The sequence below is a fragment of the Heterocephalus glaber genome, unplaced genomic scaffold, assembly GCF_053883595.1.
Source record: "Heterocephalus glaber isolate CG9 unplaced genomic scaffold, H.glaber_assembly_v1.0 deba00001608, whole genome shotgun sequence".
In the NCBI taxonomy this organism is placed as follows: Eukaryota; Metazoa; Chordata; class Mammalia; order Rodentia; family Bathyergidae; genus Heterocephalus; species Heterocephalus glaber.
The window spans coordinates 39,745,383-39,767,914 of record NW_028258379.1 but is presented as its reverse complement, the minus strand read 5'-3'; the positions used below and the strand labels follow the sequence as shown (position 1 = coordinate 39,767,914).

The following is a 22,532-nucleotide window of genomic DNA, read 5'->3' as shown; positions in this document are numbered from 1 at the left end:
GGGGCTCACTCCCCAGCATGTCCCAGCAACAGCACCCTCTCTGGGCCCAACCTGGACTATGCCTCAGAGGGTGGGCTGTGGCTGCGTGGGTGCTGTGGGAACTGCAGGGGGGCTGAGGGTCCCCCCACTTCTCCGGCTGTGAGCACCAGGATGAGATTGGGAGGCTTCCTGCTGCGGCCTGGCACAGAGGTTGACCTAGGCTGGGGCAGGAGCTCGAGTGCAGGAGCAGCTGTGTAGCGGGTCCCGGCCCCTCTGCACCCCAGCCCCAGAGGCCCGGCTGCCTCCGCCCATCCCCAGCAGACCCCAGGGCCCGAGGGTGCTGGCTGAGCCATCCCAGCAGGAGGGTGAGGGCCTCAAGAGGGCTCAGGTGCTTTTCATGCTCTAAGCTGTCCCGATCTGCAGGCCCCGGGGTGAGCTGGGCAGGCCGGGTTCGAGCCCTTCCGTGGTGTCAGGATGGCCAAGCACAGGCGACAGGACCCTCACCCAAGCCTGGGAGTAAAGACAGGGCGAGAAGGAACCAGGACTCTTAATCACGTTTATTTTTCTCTAATAACAGTTTAGCATTTCCAAGTTTCGCATTCTACAGTCTTACAAACTTCAGTTATTAGCATCAAAAACACAAAAACATCACAAGACCTCAAAACACAAATAAATACCAAATAAAACCACACACGATATACAGAAAACAGAAATAGAAAACATAATAATGCTATCAGGAAATCAGACATGTTGCTAACCCCCAGGAATGACAGGATTATTGCTGAGCAATAACTCACACTGTCTTTTTTCTTAGAAGAGCGGAGGAACACGGGACGCGAATCACTGGTCACCATCACTTGGAATCAAGCTGGGGCCGCACAGCGAGCGGTCACTACAGACGGCAATTGGTAAAACAGGCAGATTAAAAATACAGTCAAATGAGAGAGTGGCCTTCTTTGGTCTTTGTTTTGGGTATGGAACTGAACACGAGAGGCGTACGGACCACCGGGGAGAGAGTGCACACCTAGAACCGGCCTAGGGAGTCTCGGTCCACTGCACGCTTCCGCGATCACGGAGGTCCTAGGGATTCTGAGGGAAATCCTTGGAATAAGCCGGCTTTTGTGTTTTCCAATCAAGTCATTGAGTTGTGGTTGAAGGTCATCTAACTTGTCTAAGGGGACTAAGTGGTAAAACCAGTCAGGCTAGTTATAGGAGTCGTACAGCCCTGGACTTTCCCCTTGGCCTGCAGCGCACTCAGATGAGGCGCAGCGGGGAAGGGTGAGCTCGCGCACGACGCCCAGGGGACACTGGGGTCACCCAGCTGGGTGACACTGTGCTGCCCTCCCTGCCTGGTGATGGTGCTCGGAGCACAGCGGGCAAGGGAAATCCACTGGACAGGCCCCCTGACCAGGCTCCCACGGTGCCCACCAGCCAGCACCAGCCGGGACGAGACCATCAGTGACTGGGTCACCCGCTGGCACCAACCTCGCCTGACCCGGACCCGCGGGGCGTGGACTTTGGAGAAGATAGTTATGGAGATTTGCAAAGAGAAGATGACAGAAGCGCGGCCGGCTGAGAAGCAGACTGGGTGAGCGGCCTCACTCACGCGCGACACAGGCGTGCCTAGAACCCCGGCTCTGCTCTCCTGCAGCCTGGTCCGCGAAGATCTGCACCGTAAGTAAAAAAAAGTAGCATCCAAGGCCCGGGAGCCCTTCCCAGCATGCTCATGACCTCGGGCAGAGGGGCAGGTGTGGGACTGGGGACTGGCTAGGCCCCGGGGAGTCTGTGCTCTGACCTGCTCACAGTGAGCCCGAGCGCGCCAGGCGCTGGCACCGGGGTCTGGTCTCTCGGGGCTGCCCCCCTCTGCGGGCGTCACCCACCAGCTGAGGCCCCTGGCTGGCCATGCTGACTGTGGGGCACACGCCCACCCAGGAGTCCCCACAGGCTGTGCCTGGCGCCCATGTCCTCCCCGAGGCTGGCGGGGACACCAGGTTGGGGCACAGCCCCCATGGTCCCCAGGGTCACCGGCCGAGGGAGAAACTGGGACTGGGCAGAGGCAGGAAGACAACCGAGGAAACACCCATTAGCAGCAGGTGGGCCAGGTGACACCGTGCCACGGGGGTCGTGGCAGGCACCGTGCGGCAGGGCTGCTCTGGGACCAGCACGCGGCCCTTGCAGCAGCTCCAGCCACCCGCGTGGGAGTGCACACCTCGTCCAGCTCGGCCAGGCCCTGAGTCTCGTGACGCTGCACCTCCCACCGGCCTCCGTGGCGTCACCCAGCTCCTCTGAGCAGACTCTGGGCCCCAGGGCCCCAGCGTCCCTGGCCTGCGAGCTTTACCACCACAGCCCGGCCTCGACGGCACAGATGGCCTGACTTTCAGCGACTCTCACGTGCCCCCCTGAAAGCCCTGGAGCCAGAGGCCAGGCCTCCAGCCTGCACCACCGCCCTGGTGGCACAGGGCAGCCACAGTGGCAGTGTGACGGACACGGAGCGGCTACCCAGACCGAGGCTGCTGCACAGAGGACGAAGCAGTTTTCTTTAAAGCGCAGGATAACCACGTCCCAGGAATGTTGTCACTTTGTAAGTAAGAGGCGTGCGCTGGGCACACACACTTTATGGCCACCTGGTGCTCCTCAGCGGGGACCCTGTGTTTCGAGGACAGGCGCCGGGTGCTGGCCAGGGGGAGAGCACGCCCAGGCCGCCAGGCACGAGCACCGAGGGGGCGTGGATACACGGGCAGGACACTGTCCCTACAGGTCCTGCAGAGCACGCCAGCCCACTCCAGCACCAGTCCCCTGGAGGCCGTGCCACCTGGCCCAGGGACAGTACAGCCACTCCCGTCCACCTGAGGATGTAGGGAGGCCAGACGGCCATACCCACACGACGGCTCTGGGTGGGTCTCCAGGCTTCTCGGGAAGCGGGCCTTTCACCCCGCCCCACAACTGCACACCCTCAACCAGCTGTACTGGGCAGGCCTCTGCCAGGGCCAGGAGCAGCTGGAACACCTGGGGCCAAGTGGGCGCTGCTGGGGCCCATGCCTCCTCCAGGCCTCGAGCAGAACCTAAGGGACAGGCCTGGAGGGGGCTGGGGACACTGACGGGGACAGCTCTCGCACGAAGTCCTTCCTTCTCAGCAGGGACGGCGATGCCCCCCTGGGGCAGAACCAAGGATGCCTGACCCAAGAGGACCCGGACAGCAGAGGGGAGCAGCAATGGAGCGCAGAGCCGTGCAACATGCAAGGTGTGAGGCGTGTGGAAGCACAGGGACAGGTGTGTGAGCAGAGGGCACGTCCAGCAGGCACTGGGGGAAAGGCACACCCAGGGCAGATGGCAGCACCAGAGACAAGGTGGGCCCCCGGGCACCGACCCGGCCGTCCCCACACGACCCTAGGGGAGCCAAGAGGCAGGCAGTGACGCGCGCCCAGCTGGCCAATCGTGGGCACGCCTCTTGGGCGAGGGGCACAGATGTGGTGGTTCGCACACTGGTTTTGCCTAAGAAGCACCCGTCGCGTGTAGCACCCATCAGTAAGAGCACCGTGAAGCGTGCTGCATAGCAAAAGGGGCGCAGGGGCGGGGCTCCAGCTTCGATCACAGTTGGGCTTGAGGCGGTAAACAGTGTTGAGTGCCATCGGGCGGGCGGGCGGGCGGGCAGACACAGGGGCTAATGGGCTGCCCCAAGGGTTAGGCCGGGCAGCCCCGAACAGCGGTCTCCAGAGTGCCAGAGGGCTCTGCTTGGAGCTGCGTGGGCACTGGGAGGGGAGTGGGGCTTGGGGACGCGTAGCTTCTGCTCTGCACCTGCCTCCCTCGGGGGCCAAGCCGGCTTGGGGCCTGGAGTTTGGAAACTGGGATGAGGGAGCCTTGGAGGCTCTGGAAGCTGCCGATGGAGCCTGGCTTCCGCCCGCAGAGTCGGAGCTGTGTGAGGGCCTCGCAGAGACAGATTTGGCGGCAGAGAGAGTCTGGTTCAGCTAGCGCTTTCTAGAATCCCATCAAACGCAAACCCAGGGTCAGGAAGCAGCATGTCACGTCTAAGGCACAAGTACCGTATGCCACCTTCTCTAAGCAGATGTCACTGTTGGAGACCACAACAGCACGCAGCGTGTGACGGACGGAGACACACCCGCAGCCTCCCGGACGCGACTCGGGGACCGAGGTCGTTGCTGTCAGCCGTGAAGAGCTCGTCTGGACATGGGGCAGAATTTTAAAAACCTACAGGATTTTGTTTAGAACTCCAAAGTTCAACTAATGCCCTATTTTAGGGTGAAAACAATTATAAATCTGAAAATGATGCACAGCATCCATGAGCAATGTTCCTTTCATAATAATTTTGAAGTAGTGTCATTAACTACGACAGATATTGAAGGTTTACATTTCTAACGAGAAATAACAACAAGTTGAATTCTCTTTCCTATCACAAGTGATAACCAGTGTTGATAGTTTACATTTTCTTCCAAGAAATATCAGTCTATCAATGTTTCAAAGTAAAATGTTTGCAGTAACAATTATCTGTAGAACTTTAAATTAAAAAATGATTTCTGAATTTAGATACTTTCAAAAAAAGACCTAGGTGTACTTCAGGGTCTTCTGACAAACAAATTAGTAAAACAGAGACCAGATGAACCCTTAAAAATAGACAATATACTATATTTGGAACAAGATTGCACTCTTGGATTGTAGAATGACTGTATCGGAACTGCATTATTATTTCGTGAGTTACCCTTTACTTAACATGCTGACGAGTCAGGCTACCCCCGTGTGTTCTGTCTCTGGTGTTCAAGTTTACGGAAGAAAAATCATGTTTCTTTTGCTTAGCATATATGTTTTCCACCTTGATTAACTAGATCTTTAAAAACGAAAATGGAAAACTTCTCTGACAGCAATATTTATCTTGTCAAAGGATAAATAATTCCTCAGAGAGAAGGGCGGCTAGTCTATGGAGAGGACATGCCGGGGGTGCTCTGCATGGGCTCCTCCTGCCGGCCGCCAGCTGCCTCCTGCTGCCGCCTCCACTCCACAAGGTCCTTTCTGCACGCGAGGACCTCAGTGAAGACAGACCGGATCCACCCCGAGAGGATCTACCTTCTGCTGAATCCACTGCCCGCTGACTTCTCAGGGGTCGGGCAGATCCGAAGTATCCACTATGACTTTAATAAAAATTGTATCATCTTTAATATACGTCCCATTTTCCAGAACCGTTTGGGCCACAAAGACGGGGCAGCCGGAGGCGATGTTCATCTCTCCAGTGGGCTTCTTGAAGCTGCTGCTGTTGGGGTCAGGCTTGAACGCATCTCCCAGGTGGCGCCGGGAGGAGCCCTGATCCATCAGCATGAGCGTCACTTTCTGCTTAAATGGCCACGGCAGCAGGGCGTCATACTCTCCGCGCATGATGACAAAAAACAGCGACAGATGCGTCCCCTTCCCCATCCCGTCCCCATTCAGGTAGACCCTGGCGCACATCTTGTAGCCGAAGTAGCCAGTGTAGAAGGGCTGGCTGTAGAGGGACAGGGTCTTCCCCATGACAGCCTCCTGCTTCCGGCGCTTGTAGTCGCGGATCTTCCAGATGAGCACGCCATTGTAGCTGGCGGTCTCCAGGACCTGGAAGCGCAGGTCCATGTCGGCCAGGCGGATGTCATGGACGCTCAGCATCTGGTCGTGCCGGCTCAGCTGCGATTCCAGTAAGCCTACCACAGAGAGGAGAGACTGGCAGTGAGACCAGGCAGCAGAGGTCAGCAACGCAAATCCACGCCCGCGTCTCCATCCACGGCCACAGGAAACCGCGGTGGCTGCTTCGGATGCAGGTGTGGGGAGCAGCGCAGGCCCGCGCCCGCTGCAGGAGGCCAGCTGCTCGGGGTCTCCACACCTCCTCCCTTGCCCTGCCGGCCACTGCACGGTCACAGTCCCAAGGTCCCCGCACCCCAGCCTGACTCCTGCGAGGTCATCTGCACTCCTTGGCTAGGCTGCCCCTGCCCCACCTCCTCTGCCTGCTTAATCCAACCATGTGCAGTGTGCACCGGATACTCCTGCCTTCCACCCTTAACCCTCAGTGAGCAGCCAGGCCCACACCTGCTCGGAGCGTGGGGCCAGCTCCCCCACCTGGCCTGTGCCCACCCACTGTGGTCTGCAGCACCCAGGCCGGCCGGCGGCCCCAGCCTCTCTGCACCTGGCCTGAGCTCACTCCTGGAGCTGCAGCTCCGCCCCATGCCTCCTGCCTGCCGGCCGCACCGCACCTGTGTTCCTCGCCGCCTGCCCCGCACTCTTGTCCACGCTCTCCAGCTCTGTGACACGGTTCTGCAGCGACTCCACGCTGCTCTTCATGCTGTCTGCTTCCTCCCAGTTCTGCCGGAAGGGACGGATCTCCTTGTCCAGCTCCTTCAGCTTCTCCGCCTGGCTGTCTATGACACGCTTCCAGACCAAAGGTGCAGAAAGGCAAAAACCAGTGAGAACCGCTGACGAGGCCCCACTGCCCCAGCACGGTGAACAAGGACAGGCGCACAGCTGGGAGCAAGCAGGCAGCAGGAAGAGGGACAGAGGGTTGGGGGGCAAAGTGCCACCCACCCGCTGCTCACACCAGCCCCTCCTGCGCCTTCCCGTGTCCCTGGCCGCCGCCTGGCCCCTCACCCCCACCCCTAGCCTTGCTGTCAGACCCCAGTGCAGCCCGGCCCTCACGCGCCCCAGGACCCCTCCTGGCCCATTGCCCAGCACCCACACGGACCTCAGGGCCGCGGTGCTGAAGGTCCCCGCTCCCCACAGGAGGAGAGCTAGGTAGAAGCCTTGCCTCGCCCCACTGAGAACAGGTCCACGGGGTGGGCGGCCCCAGCTCAGACCTCGCGTCTCTGGTTTCTCTGCTGCCTGCCCGTGATGGACATGCTGCCCCGAGAAGGTCCCAGAGAGACCCCACCACCCGCCACGGCCCAGAGGCCATTCCAGAAGGGACTTCCGCCTTCGCTGTGCCACGCTCAGCCCCACACAGCAGCTGCCCGGCGAGGCCCTGCCAATGCCACCTGAGCTGAAGGAACGCAATGCTTCCCTTCAGCTCTGTCACGGTGCCAGCGGGAGGGACAGGAACTGCACCCTGGACACGGTGGCCCCATCAAGGGCCCAGTCTGCTTTTCACAGGGAGGCCAGATCCACAGGGTTTCTACTCTGAGAAGAACCTGCATTTGATTTGAGGCAGAGCTTGGAGGCCAGCAGGCTGGGCGGCATGCGGCTGGGCCCGGCCCTGGCCTTGCTTCTCCTTTGCTCTTGAGCCTTTAGGTTTTGGCACCACTGCGAAGTGTCACTGACCACGGAGAACATGTGGCAGGGCCGTGCCGCCCTCTGTGGTGATAGCACAGGGCTGTTCTTCCTGCTCCCTCCAAAAAACACGGATGCCAGCCGATGTTTAAAAAGGACGACTGCTCTTAAAAACACCTCTTGCTAGGTCCAGGACAAATGGCCAGAGGAGTATTTAATTAGCTCATGAAGTGTACTTTCTGGAGGCCAATCCTACATCCACACGCTTATCCTCCACCCCGCTTTGTAACACAGGGTCTAGTAGTCCAGGCTGCCTTGAACTTGCTGAAACAGGCTGGGCTTGAACTCAAAACCCTCTGAGCCTCCCGAGTGCAGTGTGCACCCTAAGCCCGGCTTCCTCCTGCCTGGGGAGTGTCTGCGAGTGCTCGCATCCGTCTCCCTGTGCTGGGGACTAGGCCAAGGAGGCTGTGGATGAGGACACTGAACCTGGTCCCAGATACCACTTTGTGCCTCAGTGACTGGGTGGGAACCCTGAGTCTCAGGCTTCAGCCTCATGCTGATGTGGCCTGTGGTGGCCTGTGAGCCTGTGGCGCTGAGCAAGGCCGCACCTCATCTGGGGTGAGACACGTGTGCGGGGCGGGACACACGTGTGCTCTCGGTCTGTGGACGAGCTCGCCAGGCCACGTGGGAGGCATTTCCATGTCGGCATGGGAGATGTGCTCATACCCTGTGCTTGTACAGGCCGCAGGGTTTCAAGGGATGCAGAGGTGGCTCATGAGTCCCCATGAGTGGCAATGACCAGGTCCCTTCTTTAGACAACCCCGTCGGCTCCGCGCTGCTCTTCCCAGCCCCCTCACTGGCTCTGGGGAGCGCTGAGCCGCTGTCCTTGGCTCCACCACCCTGCCCCGCCTTCCTGCCGGTCACTGTCTGGGTTTATTCAAGTGGGCACCACACGCAGTAGGGACTCAAGTCTCCCAAGAAGCAAAGTGAACAAACAAGCTTTTCCAGCGGCAAGCAGCAGCCATGAAAAGATCCCTGGTGGAACCCGAAGGGCCAGAGGGCGCGAGGCCCCACCGCTGCGCTCTCCTGGCACGTCGTGAGTGGCCATGGACCCTTCCTCAGCTTGTGCGGTGGGTGTGGACAGCGGCGTCCCAGCATCCCACGTGTCCACGCTGTCGCCCCTGACAGCCACACTGGCAGCAGCTGGAGCTGCTCCTGGTGTAGGGCCGGGTAGAGGTATGCGGGGGCAGGGGCAGTGCCACGCGGGGCTCTTCTGGCCCATGCAATGCTGGCGATGCGTGATCGTACCTCTTCTCGTACAATCTCATGTTTCCTTGTGTTTCCTTCTTGCCTCTGGGTAACCACAAAGTGTGATACAGGTGCAGGTAATTTAATAAGCCCTACGCTGCTCACAGGCTTGGTCTCCAGTGTGAGCGCCAGGGGAGATGTTCTCAAAGCGCAGGCTCTGCTCTCCTGAAGATCTCTTCCTGGTAATTCAGGGAAACGGCGCGGAAACACAAGGGCTGCAGACCACTCGGGCCTGGAGATGGCTCTTGCAGGGTGTGGGAGATGCTCGGAGTGCAGGTGAGTTCAGGTGAGTGAGAACCCCCTCCCTAGCGGCCCGTCCACAGCATCAGCGGGGCTTGCAGTGGCAAAGCTTTAGTTTGTCGTCTTGGGCATCCCTGGGTCACTGCAGTGAGACACAGCTGGGGAACTACCACGCAGTCCGAAGCAGTCACTTTAGGAAGTGAAACGGCACCAAGTACTCACGAGTGACATGAAACCCTGGCCGGCCAGAAAACGGACGAATTCTTCCTTCTGGATCCAGGGCTGGAGCCCAGGGCCTCACACGTGAAGACCCACACCCAGCTGCACAGCTGTTGTTTAAGACCCAGGCCCACAGTGCCACCCACTGGGGGATCGAAGGCATGCAGCAGGGGCCAGGCCAGCTCCCTGGGGCCCCCACCCCAGCCCAGGGGGTTCCTCGAAGTCCCCACACCCCAAGAAAGCTGAGGACCACAGAGCACTCCACCCTCCCAAGCCGCTTACCTGCAGGTGAAGGATTTTGGATTCATTATTTCGCAGCATCTCCTTTTGTCTCTCGATTTCAATTTCAAAGCTACAGATCTGATTGTGCAGACTTTGTATGCTCTTGTTTTTTTCTACACTTTCATTCTGCAGCAAGGAAACCTGAAAAAGAAATTCTTCCATTTATCTAGCACAAAGGTTTGACACTGATGAACGAGGACAGTGAGGAAGTTTCCACAGGGTGCTGGCCCTTCCTGGCACACAGGAGGAGCCCCAGCCGGAAAGCAATCCCCGCCCCAGACAGTGCAGGCCTGGAGTCTCAGCCCTGAACCCCAGGGTGGTGCGGCACAGCCACCCAATGATTTTGGGTTTTTCAAGTGTTTACTGAAAACAAGGAAATCTTCACCTTCAAACCTGGACCAGGAAACAGTAATAAACACAGCCTCACACCTCGCCTCATCTGCAAACACTGAGCGGACACAAAAACAGGCTGCACAAAACTGAGCCCACCCAGGTGACTTGAACGCTGAGATTCTCAATTCCATTCTACTGTGCTTAATACTCTTGTGGAGCTGGGCGTGGTGGCACACACCTGCAATCCCAGCACTTGGGAGGCTGAGGCAGAAAAACCATGGTGGGTTAGCCATGGGCCAGCCTGAACTACACAGTGAGACCCTGTCTAAAACAACAAACCCTCCAAAACCAAAAACTAAAAACAACAACAACAACAACAACAACAAAGAAAAGTGATGTGCATTTTAAAACTGCTAAGAGAGCAGATCTGAAACGTTGACACCACACATAAAATACGTGCAGGTGTGTCAGCCAGCTGGGTTTACTTGGATGATGCATACGTTTATCAAAACATGGCCCCACATCCCACAAATACACATGGTTACTTACCGTCCACTTGGAAAATGCTAGTCGCCGCCCACTCAGTTACCCACACCCTCCAGGGCAAGAGCGCCAGCCCCGTGGGAAGCGTGTGAGCCCAGAGCTCGTCACTGTGCCCAGACCAGCAGCCCATGGGCGAGAGGAGCTGACATCAAGCAGGGCCACCCATCACCAGGCACGGAAAGGCCTGCAGGCTGAGCACTCCGAGCCACTGCCGACCTCTGCAGAACTGCTTTCTGGGAAACAGCTCCCAAGGACAGACTAGCACCCAGTGGAGTGCTTTTTTGGTTTTTTTTGAGACAGTCTCTCTATATAGCCTAGACTGCCCTTAAAACTCCAAACCCGCCTGCCTCAGCTTCCCAAGTGCTAGGATCCCAAGAGAGTGCACCCCCATGCCTGCTGATACCTGGTCTTAAAAGGTCCCAGGATGAGGGGCCCAAGGACAGCACCCTCTCCGCTCCCACTCTGGGATCGGCACATGAAAGGATCTGATCTCCATCTACCAGCAGAAGCCTCTGCCCCTGAGAGACCCGAGTTCCACACTCACCTCCGAATGGACTCCGAAATGGCCCGAGGACTGGCCGGGGTCACAAAGGTGAGTCGGAGGCCACCTCGGGACAGAACAGTGGACAAGATAATGCCTGATGCTGTCTCATTAGAGAACAACCAGCCTGACGATGCAAGAAGCACTCTGGACAATCACAGCCTATTCTGCTTTAAACAGACGTGTATTTACCCAGGCATAGAATTTGCAATGTGTCATGGGTAAAACAGGGCTTTACTTTCTTTCCTAGAATTCTACTCAGCAAAAGTTAGCTTTCCTCCCCAGAACACAGGTCTCCAACGTCACACGCTCCTACGAGGCCAGCTTGTGTTCAGTCAGAGCCACAATGCCGCCTGGGACCCTGTCCCTGCAACAAATCAAGTTCTTGAGCATGAGCAGCCACCAACCTAGAGTAACAAACATGCCATGGCACCCTGAGCCCTGGCTCCTCCCTCAACTGAACTTTACTTTGATGGGTGGAGCCAGCTGCTCATGAAGATCGCTTCTTTGCCCGCACATGGGGTCCAGCGGGCAGAGCAGACGCCACCAGTGAGGCTCTGCCCTAGGACACAAAGCCTGCCCACCACCGCAAGGTGAGTGCACCCCTCCTCAGCCCTCAGCGCTGCCCCAGGACACGGCAGGCAACACTGAGGAGGCCCCTGCAGAGCTCGCGGGCAGCACCCTGTGCCCCGCTGGACAAGCTAAACCACCGAGTCACGGCAGCCACAGCACTTAGTTCTAGGACGGAAGGAAGAACTTCGTAAACAAGAAACACGGCATCTAGGGGACAAGACACCTTGCATTTATGCCTGTGATTTAAAACGGTAGGATCAGAATGCATTCTTCAAAAGAAGGAAGAAAGGCTTTGACAGGTAAACCATGAACTCAGGACCCCATCCACGACCGGGGCTGCACCACGGCCAACCTCCCACTGCCGCTTGCTCCGTCTCAGTGTCCAGTGGCGAACTATTCTGTGCCAGGCTTCATGAAAATCTTCTGCCCTAATATTTTATGCTCTCTCAAGTACATTTACAATAAAAAAACCCATGCGAATCTTTACAAATCTTTACAAATCTTCAGAAAACTCAAATGCCAACTGCACCGCTGCTGGATTCATCTTGGTACCATTCCCTCCTGCAAGTTCTCAGGAGATGGCTAAATTCCATTTCATTTTTACAAATGAGCCGCAGAGGGAGACCCTATAACAACATCTCTGTTAATCCTTGGGAGGGCTGCATCTCATGAGAACACAGCTGCCAAGCTGAACACCAGGGAACAGACTCCAGGGACAGAGTTCTAACAGAAGGAGCCTGCCAGGCCAAGCCCTCTGCAAACAGCCTGGAGGAGCAGCATTGTCAGCAGAGGCGCCATCAGCATCAGCGCCAGCTCTGCCAGCGGCAGCGGGGAGAACAAGCGGGATCCTCAATGTTTCCCCACCCACCCATCACCCTGGCAACCATGCACTCTGCTCCAGTCCACAGGGCTCCAACTGCTACCATGAGGGCAGCCGTGAGGGCAGCCGCCATTCACAAAACAGTGGGGCGCTGGCCAACCTCCGCTCGAGATCAATGTCATTTTTTTAAAAAAGTACTGCAGCTTTTTACACCTTGTTTATCCCAATGTAAAGTACTAAACTCTACATTTTCACTTGTTACATCTGTTTCCCCATGTACTGAATAAAAAGTGCTACAAGCTTGGTGGCTTTTGTCTTTGCTGCCCAGAGCAGCACTGATCAGACCCAAAGCTCAGCTTCTTCTCAGTCTCATTTGTCTACCTTTTCTGTAATTCGCCGTGTGCTGCCGTGGCTCACAGAAAACTAGGACTTACTACAGAGGTTCTAGTAACATCTCCTTCCCCTGTTCCCTACATTTGGCACCCAACATGGAGGTGAATCAGATCCAGGGGTGAACTCGCCTGTGAGACAAACTTGGAGTAAGAGCGACAGAACACAGATCTCCCAGGACGATTTCTGGACTCGGACGAGGGACACTGGTGGTAAGAGTGTCCAGCTGGGGGTAATTTTCTATCTTTGCTGAGTTATAACTATAGGTCAGTTTCTGTCATCGGAGCAGTGTAATTTTGCCAAATTACTTAAGTCACTGTTAAAGCAAGCTATGTACCCAGTACCTAAAGATACCGTGATAGATTTGTTAAAAGACATACAAATGTACGTCCCATCTTTTCCCCAGGAAGGGACAACTAACTTAATAACATGGGAACGTGTAGGTACCATTGTCCGTGAGGCCTGGCGAAGGGGGGGTGATCATCTCTCCCCCCAAATGCTCCCCACTTGGGCCTTAGTCCACTCTGCTCAGAGGTCGGAGTTGCTAGCCATTTTATTTGTGATTGAAAACTTCCCTGCCCAACCTCTTAATATTTTAAGTGATTCCTCTTACACAGTTTGGTTGATTCAAAGACTAAAAGGAGCTATGGTCTGTTCTACCTTAGAACCTAAATTATTACACTTGTTTTTAAGATTACAAAAGGCCATATGTCAAAAAATTGCTCTTGCCTTAGTAACTTGGGGGAGAGGTTTTGCCTGTGTCCTAACAAATAATGAGAAAACCTTGTGGCTGCCCTCCTGAAATGTGAGACTGTGGGTCACACTGGTGGAACTGCCAACATCTCAAAGACCAGGGATAGCACCCCTCCTGAGAGCGATGAGCCAGCAGCACCTGAGTGACCCACCTCACCAGCAACGACCAATAAATCCACAGCAGGGTCCAGGACTGAGATGATGCCCCCAGAGGATTAATAATTATAGATTTATGGTAAAAAATTTATAAAGGTGGGGGACAACTTGAAAATGTTCTTTTTATATTTACAGGTATAAAAGCGCTTTCATTCCTTCTGATTCTAATTTCAAGAGATCTCTGTTAATTGACTACTAAAGTTTTTGACCAGTCATACAATTATAAATCTAATAATCATAAAAAGGATATTATAATTCAATTTGGCCAAATATATTTGAGTACACTCTAAAAAAAAAAACAACAAATAAACAAAAATAAAAAAAGTACTGTGAATAAAATAAAAGTACTTCATATTTGCTTGACCATTAAAAACCTTCATATATAAGATCAGAATTGCGAGAAAGACCTCCCTCCACAGGCTCCATGCTGTCCCCACCCTGAGGACTGCTGAGACGTCTCTACCTTCTTCTCCAGCGAGTTGCTCCACTCCTTCAACAGGTTGACGTGCTGCACGGCCGAGCTGGCTTCATGGGCCTTGATCTGCTGGTTCGTCCCCTGCGAGAGCAAAGGCAGCCGCATGAATGCATCACTCGCTGCAAGGGACACAGCACCGACACAGGACTAGGCAGCGCACACACGGGGCGGATCACGTACATGAGGGGCTCTGTGACTGGCGGCGGCACTGCCTCCCATGGGCGCCCCGCCCTTCCTGTTCTCATGTCCAGTGGCTTCTTATCACGTTTCACATCGGAACGTCAAGAAATTAAATTTCAAACTCATTCCTGCTCGCTACAAATTCCTTCTTGTTAAAAATGTAAAGAGAAAATACTCCGATTCCTGCAGCCGGATGCCTCGAGGGCAGTGCAGGGAGTGGGTCTGAATCGGTACTACCGATCAGGCCGGAATGACTCAGCTGGGATGCACTGCGTCTGCACGGGACTGCTCCTCACCAGGCTGAGTGCACTTGGAAGTTACATACATAACATGAACCATCTACAGAGTACATAAGATGCAGACCACTTGGGAATCAAGAATAAGCACGAGAAATAGCATTTTGTACATTTAGGGAAATAATTTGTATGAAAATATAATTTGTTTTGATACTGGAAAATTAAGAAGCCAGGGAAAGCATTTTCATGATCTCCAAAACATATACTCTGTACACAGAATATCCATGCACACATGCTGATAAGGCGCTGCCCCCTATCAGCATGTGCGCCACACAGAACGACGGCCACAGGACAGACGCTTGGTCTCCTGGAGACCACGGCAAGGGAGACCTCGCTTGGCTTCCCCTCTCAGAAAACACCAGGCAGCCAGGACCGCTACTGTGCTGGTGTCACACGGAACTCAACACGCAGTAGTTCACTGTGATAGTTTGCCTTTTGACATACTTTAAAATTCAGATATGCATTTAAATAAAAACTCGGGCCTAATTCATTAGCACCCTCAGACATTGCTGAGAAGGTAATGAAAACTGGACGCAGGTTTTCATGCCGCACCTGTGGCAGTGACTCAGTTTCCCTGGATCTGAGGGCTGTCCTCAGGCTGGATCCATGCCGTGGGGCTCGAATCAGCACGGGGCACAGAAGACGCACCTGTGGACATGCGTGTAGTCCCAACAGCTATGCCCTCACACACAGGCTCGGACCAGGCCCGGTCTGACATTCACTTCTAGGCAGCTGTCCCCAGGATTTCCCGAGAGCCCGTGGTGGGCATCGCTGCACTGTGTCCCTCCCTGGCTGGACCCCCCAGCCTGGCAGGCAACCACCAAGCCTGCGGCGTGCGGCCCCCGGCACCCATGCAGCATGGTCTTGTGGTTTCATGACACAGACTGAGAGTCCAGAGCTTGAAAGTGGAAATGTGAACATGAGAGCTTTCTCTGGTGGAATGTGAGCGGGAAGGGCAGATGTTGGATACTGACCTGAAAAACGCAGCCATAGCGCTTAAAACTACAGGTGCTGGGGGCATTGACACACTCTGACAAGTGTGCACTCAACTGCAACGGGAAAGAGACGTGAGTTGTGGCACAAACGTTTGCATGAAAATGTTCAAACATATCGGCATGGAGAGCATCAGGCTATACTGCTCAGCGTGTTCATTGGCTACACATGTGTGCACACGGCCTGCTGCAGGCCCTGGGCCGTTAAGTATGCAGTACCACACGTGTACACATACACACACACATCAATATACAGAAATACATTCACCGTAATGGTCCTCAAACTTGTAGTTTCTTTAGAACAAATCGTTCAAAATGTGACATGCTGTCTGAACAGCCAGAATTAAAAAACAAACAAACAAAAAAAAAAAACGCAAATTGAAATGCACACTTAAAGACTATAAACAAAAATTGCATGAAACACAAAAAATAGCATTCAGGATGCAACTGGGTTGCACACCTAATACATAGTACATAAAAATAAGTCTGTCTTCAAAGCAAGCTCATATATTATACGGTTACTCAAAATCCTCGGGATAACTGGAGATGGGTTTTTCCTTCCTCTGGAAAGCCTTCTTTCCAGCATGAACAGAAACTCACAGGTCTTCAAAGACCTCTAAGGCCATTCCAGCAACATGAATTTTATGTTGTGCCTCTGACAGAAGGGAAATTAGGAGGGACAGACAGACCACCTGCCTGTGAGGAGTAACGCCTTGTTCAGCTCCAGCGCTGGCAGAGATGGCAAATAAAACCACTATGGTGCTCCAGCAAGAGAAAGACACCTGGAGAAGCCGTATCTTACAGAGGTGGGGCTATGCACAGGGTTACCACAACTGCAGCCCTGGGCTATACTTTGTGCTGTCCCAGCATGCAGGCAGGGCCAAGGGCGAGGTCTGCACTGAGGGCATGGGAAGGCAGACCTCAGCAGCCTCTGCTCTGGCCTTGTGCAAAACCAAGCTGGAGCCCGAGTGGCAGGGGCTCGAGGGACCCATGCAGGGCCACCCTTCAAGGCTGGTCTGAGAGTTGGGCAGGGTCACGGAGGCTAAGGGTCAGCAGCCTCAGGCGCCTGCTGGTTCCCTGGGTCCTGGAGAAGACCCCAAGGGTACGGACACATGGGTGGCACAGGAACCATGGGGACCACTCCTGCAGAGGTCAACTGAAGATTTCAAAACGTGTTCGTTCAGTGCCGTTAACACAATCACGACCCCAATGAGATCGCTCCTGTCAGAGCCAGGGACGTGCCATGTTTCACACGTTGTTTTCAGTCTGTTCCTAGAGCTCATGCTGAGCCCTTTCCTAAACCGGTTTTATTACTAGTACTCTGAGAAATCACAGGGGCTACGGAAGCAAGGTGAGGATAACCTATAGCCAACGGCTACTTCCACCAAAACACAAGAAATACAGATTGAAGGACTTTTAAAAAAATAAAAATAACTTAGGATGCAGAACAGAGGCAGCTCTTCATGGAAATTCAAAGCTCTGAGTGGAGAGGAGTTTGGGAGGGTGTTGGTAAAACCCTGGAGTTATTTCAGTGGTGTGGACGGCCCCTCACACAACAGCTGTGCCAGGGCTGTCCAGCCAGCAGTCATTTACATGCGGCCCCATCTCCTTCCAGGGGCTCAAGCAGGGCCTCTGTCACCAGGCAAGCCTCCCTCTCATGGTCGCAGGATGGCAGCCTCAGGCAGGGATGGCAGGCAGTGTCCTGTGTCCCTGTCCTAGGCTGCATGGGCCTCTGCTTGGTGGGGACACAGGAGGGTGCCCAGCCTGTGTGCAGGGTAAGAGTTCAGGCTGTTGGAAAAGCTGAGGTGAGCAGGGGCTGCAGGCCAGGGCTCCTGGAGGACAGGAAGCCCAGGGAGCCTCAGTGGCTCTGAAGCAGCAGCCACAGGCTCTGGGTCAAGGTCACCGAAAAACATGAAGCAGTCCTAGAAGTTTTCCATGGGGTGTGTGTTGACTGAATGAAGTTAATGCCAAATCTAGGGTCTCAAAGACAATGTAGGGTGTCTGGGGTGGTCCTGAAGTCCCCACCCCTTGCTCACCTGCTTCTGCCCTGGGCCGCCCTGCTGGGAGGTGCACAAGGCATTCCTAGAATGTCTGGAAATTCACTCACCAAGAGATAACCTCACAGGAACATTATTTTACTTATCTAAAAACAGCCTATCTTAAAACACAAGGTCACCTGTGCTTGCCTAATAAGGTCTTCCCATTTTCTCAATTCTGCACAAAATTTTTAGCTCTGAACTGACAATGTTGTAGGATTTTACTGCTTGCTTCTGACTTCCAAAGCTTTCATGTCATTTTGTTTTGCTGCCATGCAAAACTGTGAACTGTGAGAGACTTAGACTTAGTGGCTAAGGGGGAATGGAGTGCACCCCACAACCCCAGGCCTCGAAGACCCGGCCGCCCGGCCCGGCCGGCCGCCCGCCATGCCCACCTCGCTCCTCAGGAGAGTCTGGACGCTGCACTTGTGAGGGCAGGACACCACCACGCAGGGACACTCGCTGTCTTCGTGTTTCTGTGGAGAAAAGAACACGTGTCTGCTGTGAAACGCACTGTCGTCTCAGGCCCTGACCCTGCGTGGACCCACAGGAAGTGCTCTGCCCACCGCTACCAGGCGGGGTCGAGGCAGGCTCGGGACGGGGCCGCGTCTGACTGGCGGCGGCTCTGGTGGCCTCCTAGGCAGTGTACGCTCAGCACGGGGTCTGCACAGCAAGCTTCTCAGATACGAGACCAGCTCACGCTGCTGACTACTGTCCTGCAGTCACATCTACCACCTTCAGTGCCAGGAAGACACGACCTGCCTTGGCTTCCTCCTCCCTGAACGGTTTGCAGAGGGCGGCGGCTGCTAAGCACAATGCCAGGGTGTTTGCCGGGCACCTGACCAGGGCATCCGTCCACAGCACAGGCAAGAACTCTCCTGGGGACACGAAAGCAAGGTCCCTGAGATCACCCCGGGCTGGGGCAAGGGCACAGCCAGAGAGCACTGCATCGGCCAAGCAAGGAGCCTAGGCAGCGCCTTGCTACTGGACGCTTTGGTTCTGCCAGTCCCAGCTTCTCCTGCCCTGCAGGCCACTACTGCTTTGCTTACCCAGTCTCTGTAGGATGAGCAGGCCAAGGGCCAAGGGCACTCAGCTGGTGTGAGGAGGGCAGGGCCAGGAGTGGGTGTGGCTTTACTTGGTGTTGTAAGGCTCTGACCCTCTGAGCCCACACCATGGCCTGCAGCGCTGTAACAACTAGGGGTGCAGGGTGCCAGGCTCCTGCCTCTGAACCCACAGAGGGCCATGCCACGCCAGGCAGCGGGCACCCAGCAGGGTGAGCATAACTGCACGCCTCCCCTGGGGAGCGCCGCCTGGGGATGCCAGGGGCCAGCCAGGCAGATAGAACCTGGGGCTGGAGACCTCGAGGACCGATGGGGCACGAGCAGAGCACCTTCCGGGGTGCTGTGCCCGGACACTTGCCCTCTGCAGGAAGCAGAACAGGCTCCTCTCAGAACACTGCTGACGTCCACTCACAGACTCAGAATACAGCCTTATTTGGAAAGAAGGCCCTGCAGGACTAATTGAGATGGGGCCACACTGGCTGAGGATGGGCCATGAATCCAATGACTTGGTCAGGCATAGTGGGCACACACATGTAATCCTATCACTCTGGGAGGCTGAAGCAGGAGGACTGCAAGTTTGAGCCCAGTGTGTGGAACTTAGTGAGATCTTGTTTCAAGAAACAAAACACAAAACTTAAAGGTTGTGAGGGGTGGGGATGTAGCTCAGTGGCGCCGAGCCTGCCTCCTAAGAGCAAGGTCCTGAGTTCGATCCCCAGTACCGCAAAAAAAAAATTTTAAAAGAAAAGGTGCTTGAATTATGGCTCATTGCAAAGGCCTTGGGTTCAATCCCTCTTAAAAAAGAAAAGCAAGGGCCGGGGATTTAACTCAGTGGTTTCGCCACCTGCTGCGCAAGTGTAAGGACCTGAGCTCAATCCCCGGTACCGAAAAAAAAGAAAAGCAAGGTCCTGGGCCCGGGCGATGCCACGTGGACAGGGAGGCAGGGCCTGGAGGGCAGCAGTGAGAAGCCAAGGATGCTGGCGCCATGGCCACCAAGAAGCAGCGAGGGCGGATTCTTCTTTCTGAAGTGCCCAGGAGGCTCGGCCCTGCCCACACCTGAGATTTGGGTTTCTGGACGCAGAACAGCAAGAATAAATTCTGCTGCTGACAAACCAACTTGAGGGTACTTGGTTATAGCAGCCAAAGGAGAGCAGGGCCCTCATTGCCTGAAAACCTGTTCGTTTTCACTGGTCCCTGAGACCCTGCATGTCAGTGGAACCGTCTGGGCCACAACACCAAGCACAGCCTCGATGCACACACAAGCACGCCGTGCGCAACCGTGGCGGACGCTGGGCAGCCACATCCCGGGAAGACTGATTGACACCTTCACCCGCCCGTGCACCCGCCCACCTCATCCTCATTTTCTTCCAAGGAGCAACCATTAAACTACAATCCTGAATTCTGCTACTTTCCTTGAAAGGCTGCCTGTGTGTGTATGAGTGCCCAATGGGATGTGGCCTCCGACCGTCTCTGAGCTGGGTGGGCTAGGATGGAGCCTGCCGCGGGCCCCGCGTGACGCCCTGTGGGACGCAGGCCAGGGCGCCTCTCACTGCTGTGCAGCCACAGTGACACAGGCCCCACACTGCCCCTCACACCCTCCGCCCAAGCTGCTTCCAGACCTCTGGGGTGTGGGTCACGCCTGACCGCATTTCCCAGTGTGCGTGGGCAACAGTTTCCCCTGTTCAGCCTCCCAAAACACTGCCCAGTCATTTCCCAAGCCCGAGAGGGATGCGCGCTGCGCTCACTGCCCTCTGACCAGTGTGCACACCCTAAACGGGGTCCTTTCAATCGATTTCTCACAGCTCAACAGGCCGGTTTAAAGGGACTGATCCAAGTCTCTTCCTATGTAACGTTGCACAACACGGGAAACAGGAAAATCAGGACGACCTGGGCCTTTAGAGCTGCATACATCACATAGGTGCTGCTTTCAAAATGCACCTAGGGGCTGAGAAGGTGAGACCAAGCTTCGGAGTTGAAAGACCCGCGAATCAAATCATGCTGCTGAGGCCGGGCCAAGGAGGCCAGGGGCGAGTGACAGACCCTGTCCAGGTGTGCAGCGGCTCGGACAGCATCAGGAGCCACGAGCAGCAACCAAACCTGTGTGCTCATCAAAACCACTGCAGGCTGAGGGAAAGCAACAGGCCGGAAGCTGGACTCTGCTGACTGCAGAGTAACGCAGCCAGTCAGGTCCATCACAACAGAATACGAGGACTCAGACCCCGACTTGCCAGTTAGCATCCAGGCAGAGCCTGCTGTCTCCCTCCCTGGCCTCTGGCTGACAAGCTCAGAACCCAGATCAAATCACTGACATGTCCCCACCGGAGCCTCCTTCCTGTGGCACCCGGCTCTCAGTACAGCCCTGGTGTGCCCTGCACCACAGTGAATTATCTGGGCCTTAGCTGCCTCCCTGTGACCCCGAGGAGTGAGGCGTACGCTGTGCTGGCCCCTGAGCCCCAGCACTGGGTCCCAGCCCCGTGGCCCTCACGCATGCTCTGTGACTCCAGGTGCCTGGGCGTGCCACGGTTCAGTCACGACGTGTGTTTAACTGACATGCTCTACGATTCCTTCTCAAACGAAAATTAATTGCTGGAGTCTATTCTGCTCATAACCGATTTCTGCAAGAAGCAAGTGTAATTCTGATAGCAATATATGAACATGTACAAGGCCCGGAGTACTGTTCATTAGGGATGTGTCTCACCACTGGAAGTTATCTACTGGAGGAATCATTCGATTAGGACAAACACTACTGCTGTCTCCTGAAGGGAAAGGGGACAGTTCTTGAAGTTCTCCAGAGCGGGGGACATCTAGAGCACCCTGTCAGGAAAGTCTTCCCAGTGGAAAGAGGCTGAGGAGCCCAAACACGGAGAGGGTGGGCAGGGTCGGACACTCACGGGGAGCTCAGCCGTAAGCCCTGGCTGTCCCCCAGTCCTCTCCCCCTGACCCGGCACCCACCCGCCAAGGCAGCCCCTCCCTGCCCAGCCTCTCCGGGCAGCACCTGCCACACACACAGCACAGCCCTGCTGAAATAACTGAGGCAGGAAAACACTTCCATGCCTCATCTCCTGTCAGTGCTGCAGGATGAATCAGCCTGCTCTGAGCGATAGTTCTGTATGCAGCTGTGAAAAGACAAGCAACCCTCACAATTCTGAGGCCATTCTCTAGGACAAGTTACACATTCCACCTTTTCTGAATAATCATTCTTCATTTTTTTGATACCCCAATGATATTCAATCAAGGCAATGGAGAATGTTAATTACATAAATCAAAACAGGGAAAACAAATACAGCTTTCCCTGAAATAAAGTTAGATGAAAATTGCTGTTTAGTCCTATCTTTCTCTTTATTCCCACCAGAATCGGCATTTAGAGCGCAGTTCTGCGGGACGCAGCGGGCCGCACCTGCAGCTTGATCATCGGGACTTGGCTCTTGCAGTGGGTGCACGTGGCCTCCCGGTACTTGCAGGCCTTCTCCACGTGATCTCGCAGGTCTCTCCTCAGCACCTTTTCCCTGCAGTCGGCACGCAAGCAGGGGAGCTCCTCGAATTGGCAGTCATTCTTCAGGTGCACCTGTGAAACATAGGGTTCTGCGCTCTTCACCAGCAGCACAACCCCTCGGAGTGCCGGATTCGAGCCCAGACGCAGTGAGACCCTGCAGAGGTCAGACCAGCCGCCCACAGCGGGGACCAGGGCGAATGGCTGGCCCAGGGTCACCGAACCACACGACTGTCAAGAAGGGGTCAGCACTTCCTCCCAGGAGAGGGACGCAGGGGCATCTGCTAAGGATTTTGTTTTATTCCAATTCAAGTATCCTCCCAGCATAAAACTGATACTAATGAAAAAATAAAAGTGATACTAATAAAAAATAAGTTACATGAAATTTCATGGTGAAAACAGGGTCTAATGTGCCTTCAAGAATTAAAGCCCAGGGCTGGGGGTGTAGCTCAGTGGTTCTGCTGCCTGCCCCGCAAGCACAAGGCCCCAAGTTCAGTCCTCGGTACCAAAAAGAAAAAAACCACACGCAAGACTTGAACCCCAACCGAGACTCCCTCTGCTCTGACAAGGGTGGGGGCCCCACGACTGCGAAGGTGTCACAAAGTGACCCCGCATGCCAGGGTGCTCTTCCAGACCCA

General features: G+C 55.2%; 1 protein-coding gene across 3 annotated transcripts in view; it reads right to left on the bottom strand.

Moving 5' to 3' along the window:
* Positions 1–521: 521 nt before the first annotated feature.
* Traf3 (TNF receptor associated factor 3) overlaps positions 522–22,532 on the bottom strand; it is a 92,028-nt gene continuing 70,017 nt past the window's right edge. Inside the window, exons 6-12 of one of the 3 annotated variants that reach the window (XM_004836910.4) lie at positions 21,802–21,969; positions 17,742–17,822; positions 15,293–15,367; positions 13,831–13,923; positions 9,259–9,399; positions 6,204–6,378; positions 522–5,657 (exon numbers count right to left, since the gene is read on the bottom strand). In XM_004836910.4, coding sequence (XP_004836967.1) covers positions 5,086–5,657; positions 6,204–6,378; positions 9,259–9,399; positions 13,831–13,923; positions 15,293–15,367; positions 17,742–17,822; positions 21,802–21,969 — 1,305 coding nt within the window. In that variant the 3' untranslated portion in view covers positions 522–5,085. The remainder of the gene's footprint in view (positions 5,658–6,203; positions 6,379–9,258; positions 9,400–13,830; positions 13,924–15,292; positions 15,368–17,741; positions 17,823–21,801; positions 21,970–22,532) is intronic. The other 2 variants (XM_087195613.1, XM_004836913.4) reach the window with 2 other exon arrangements.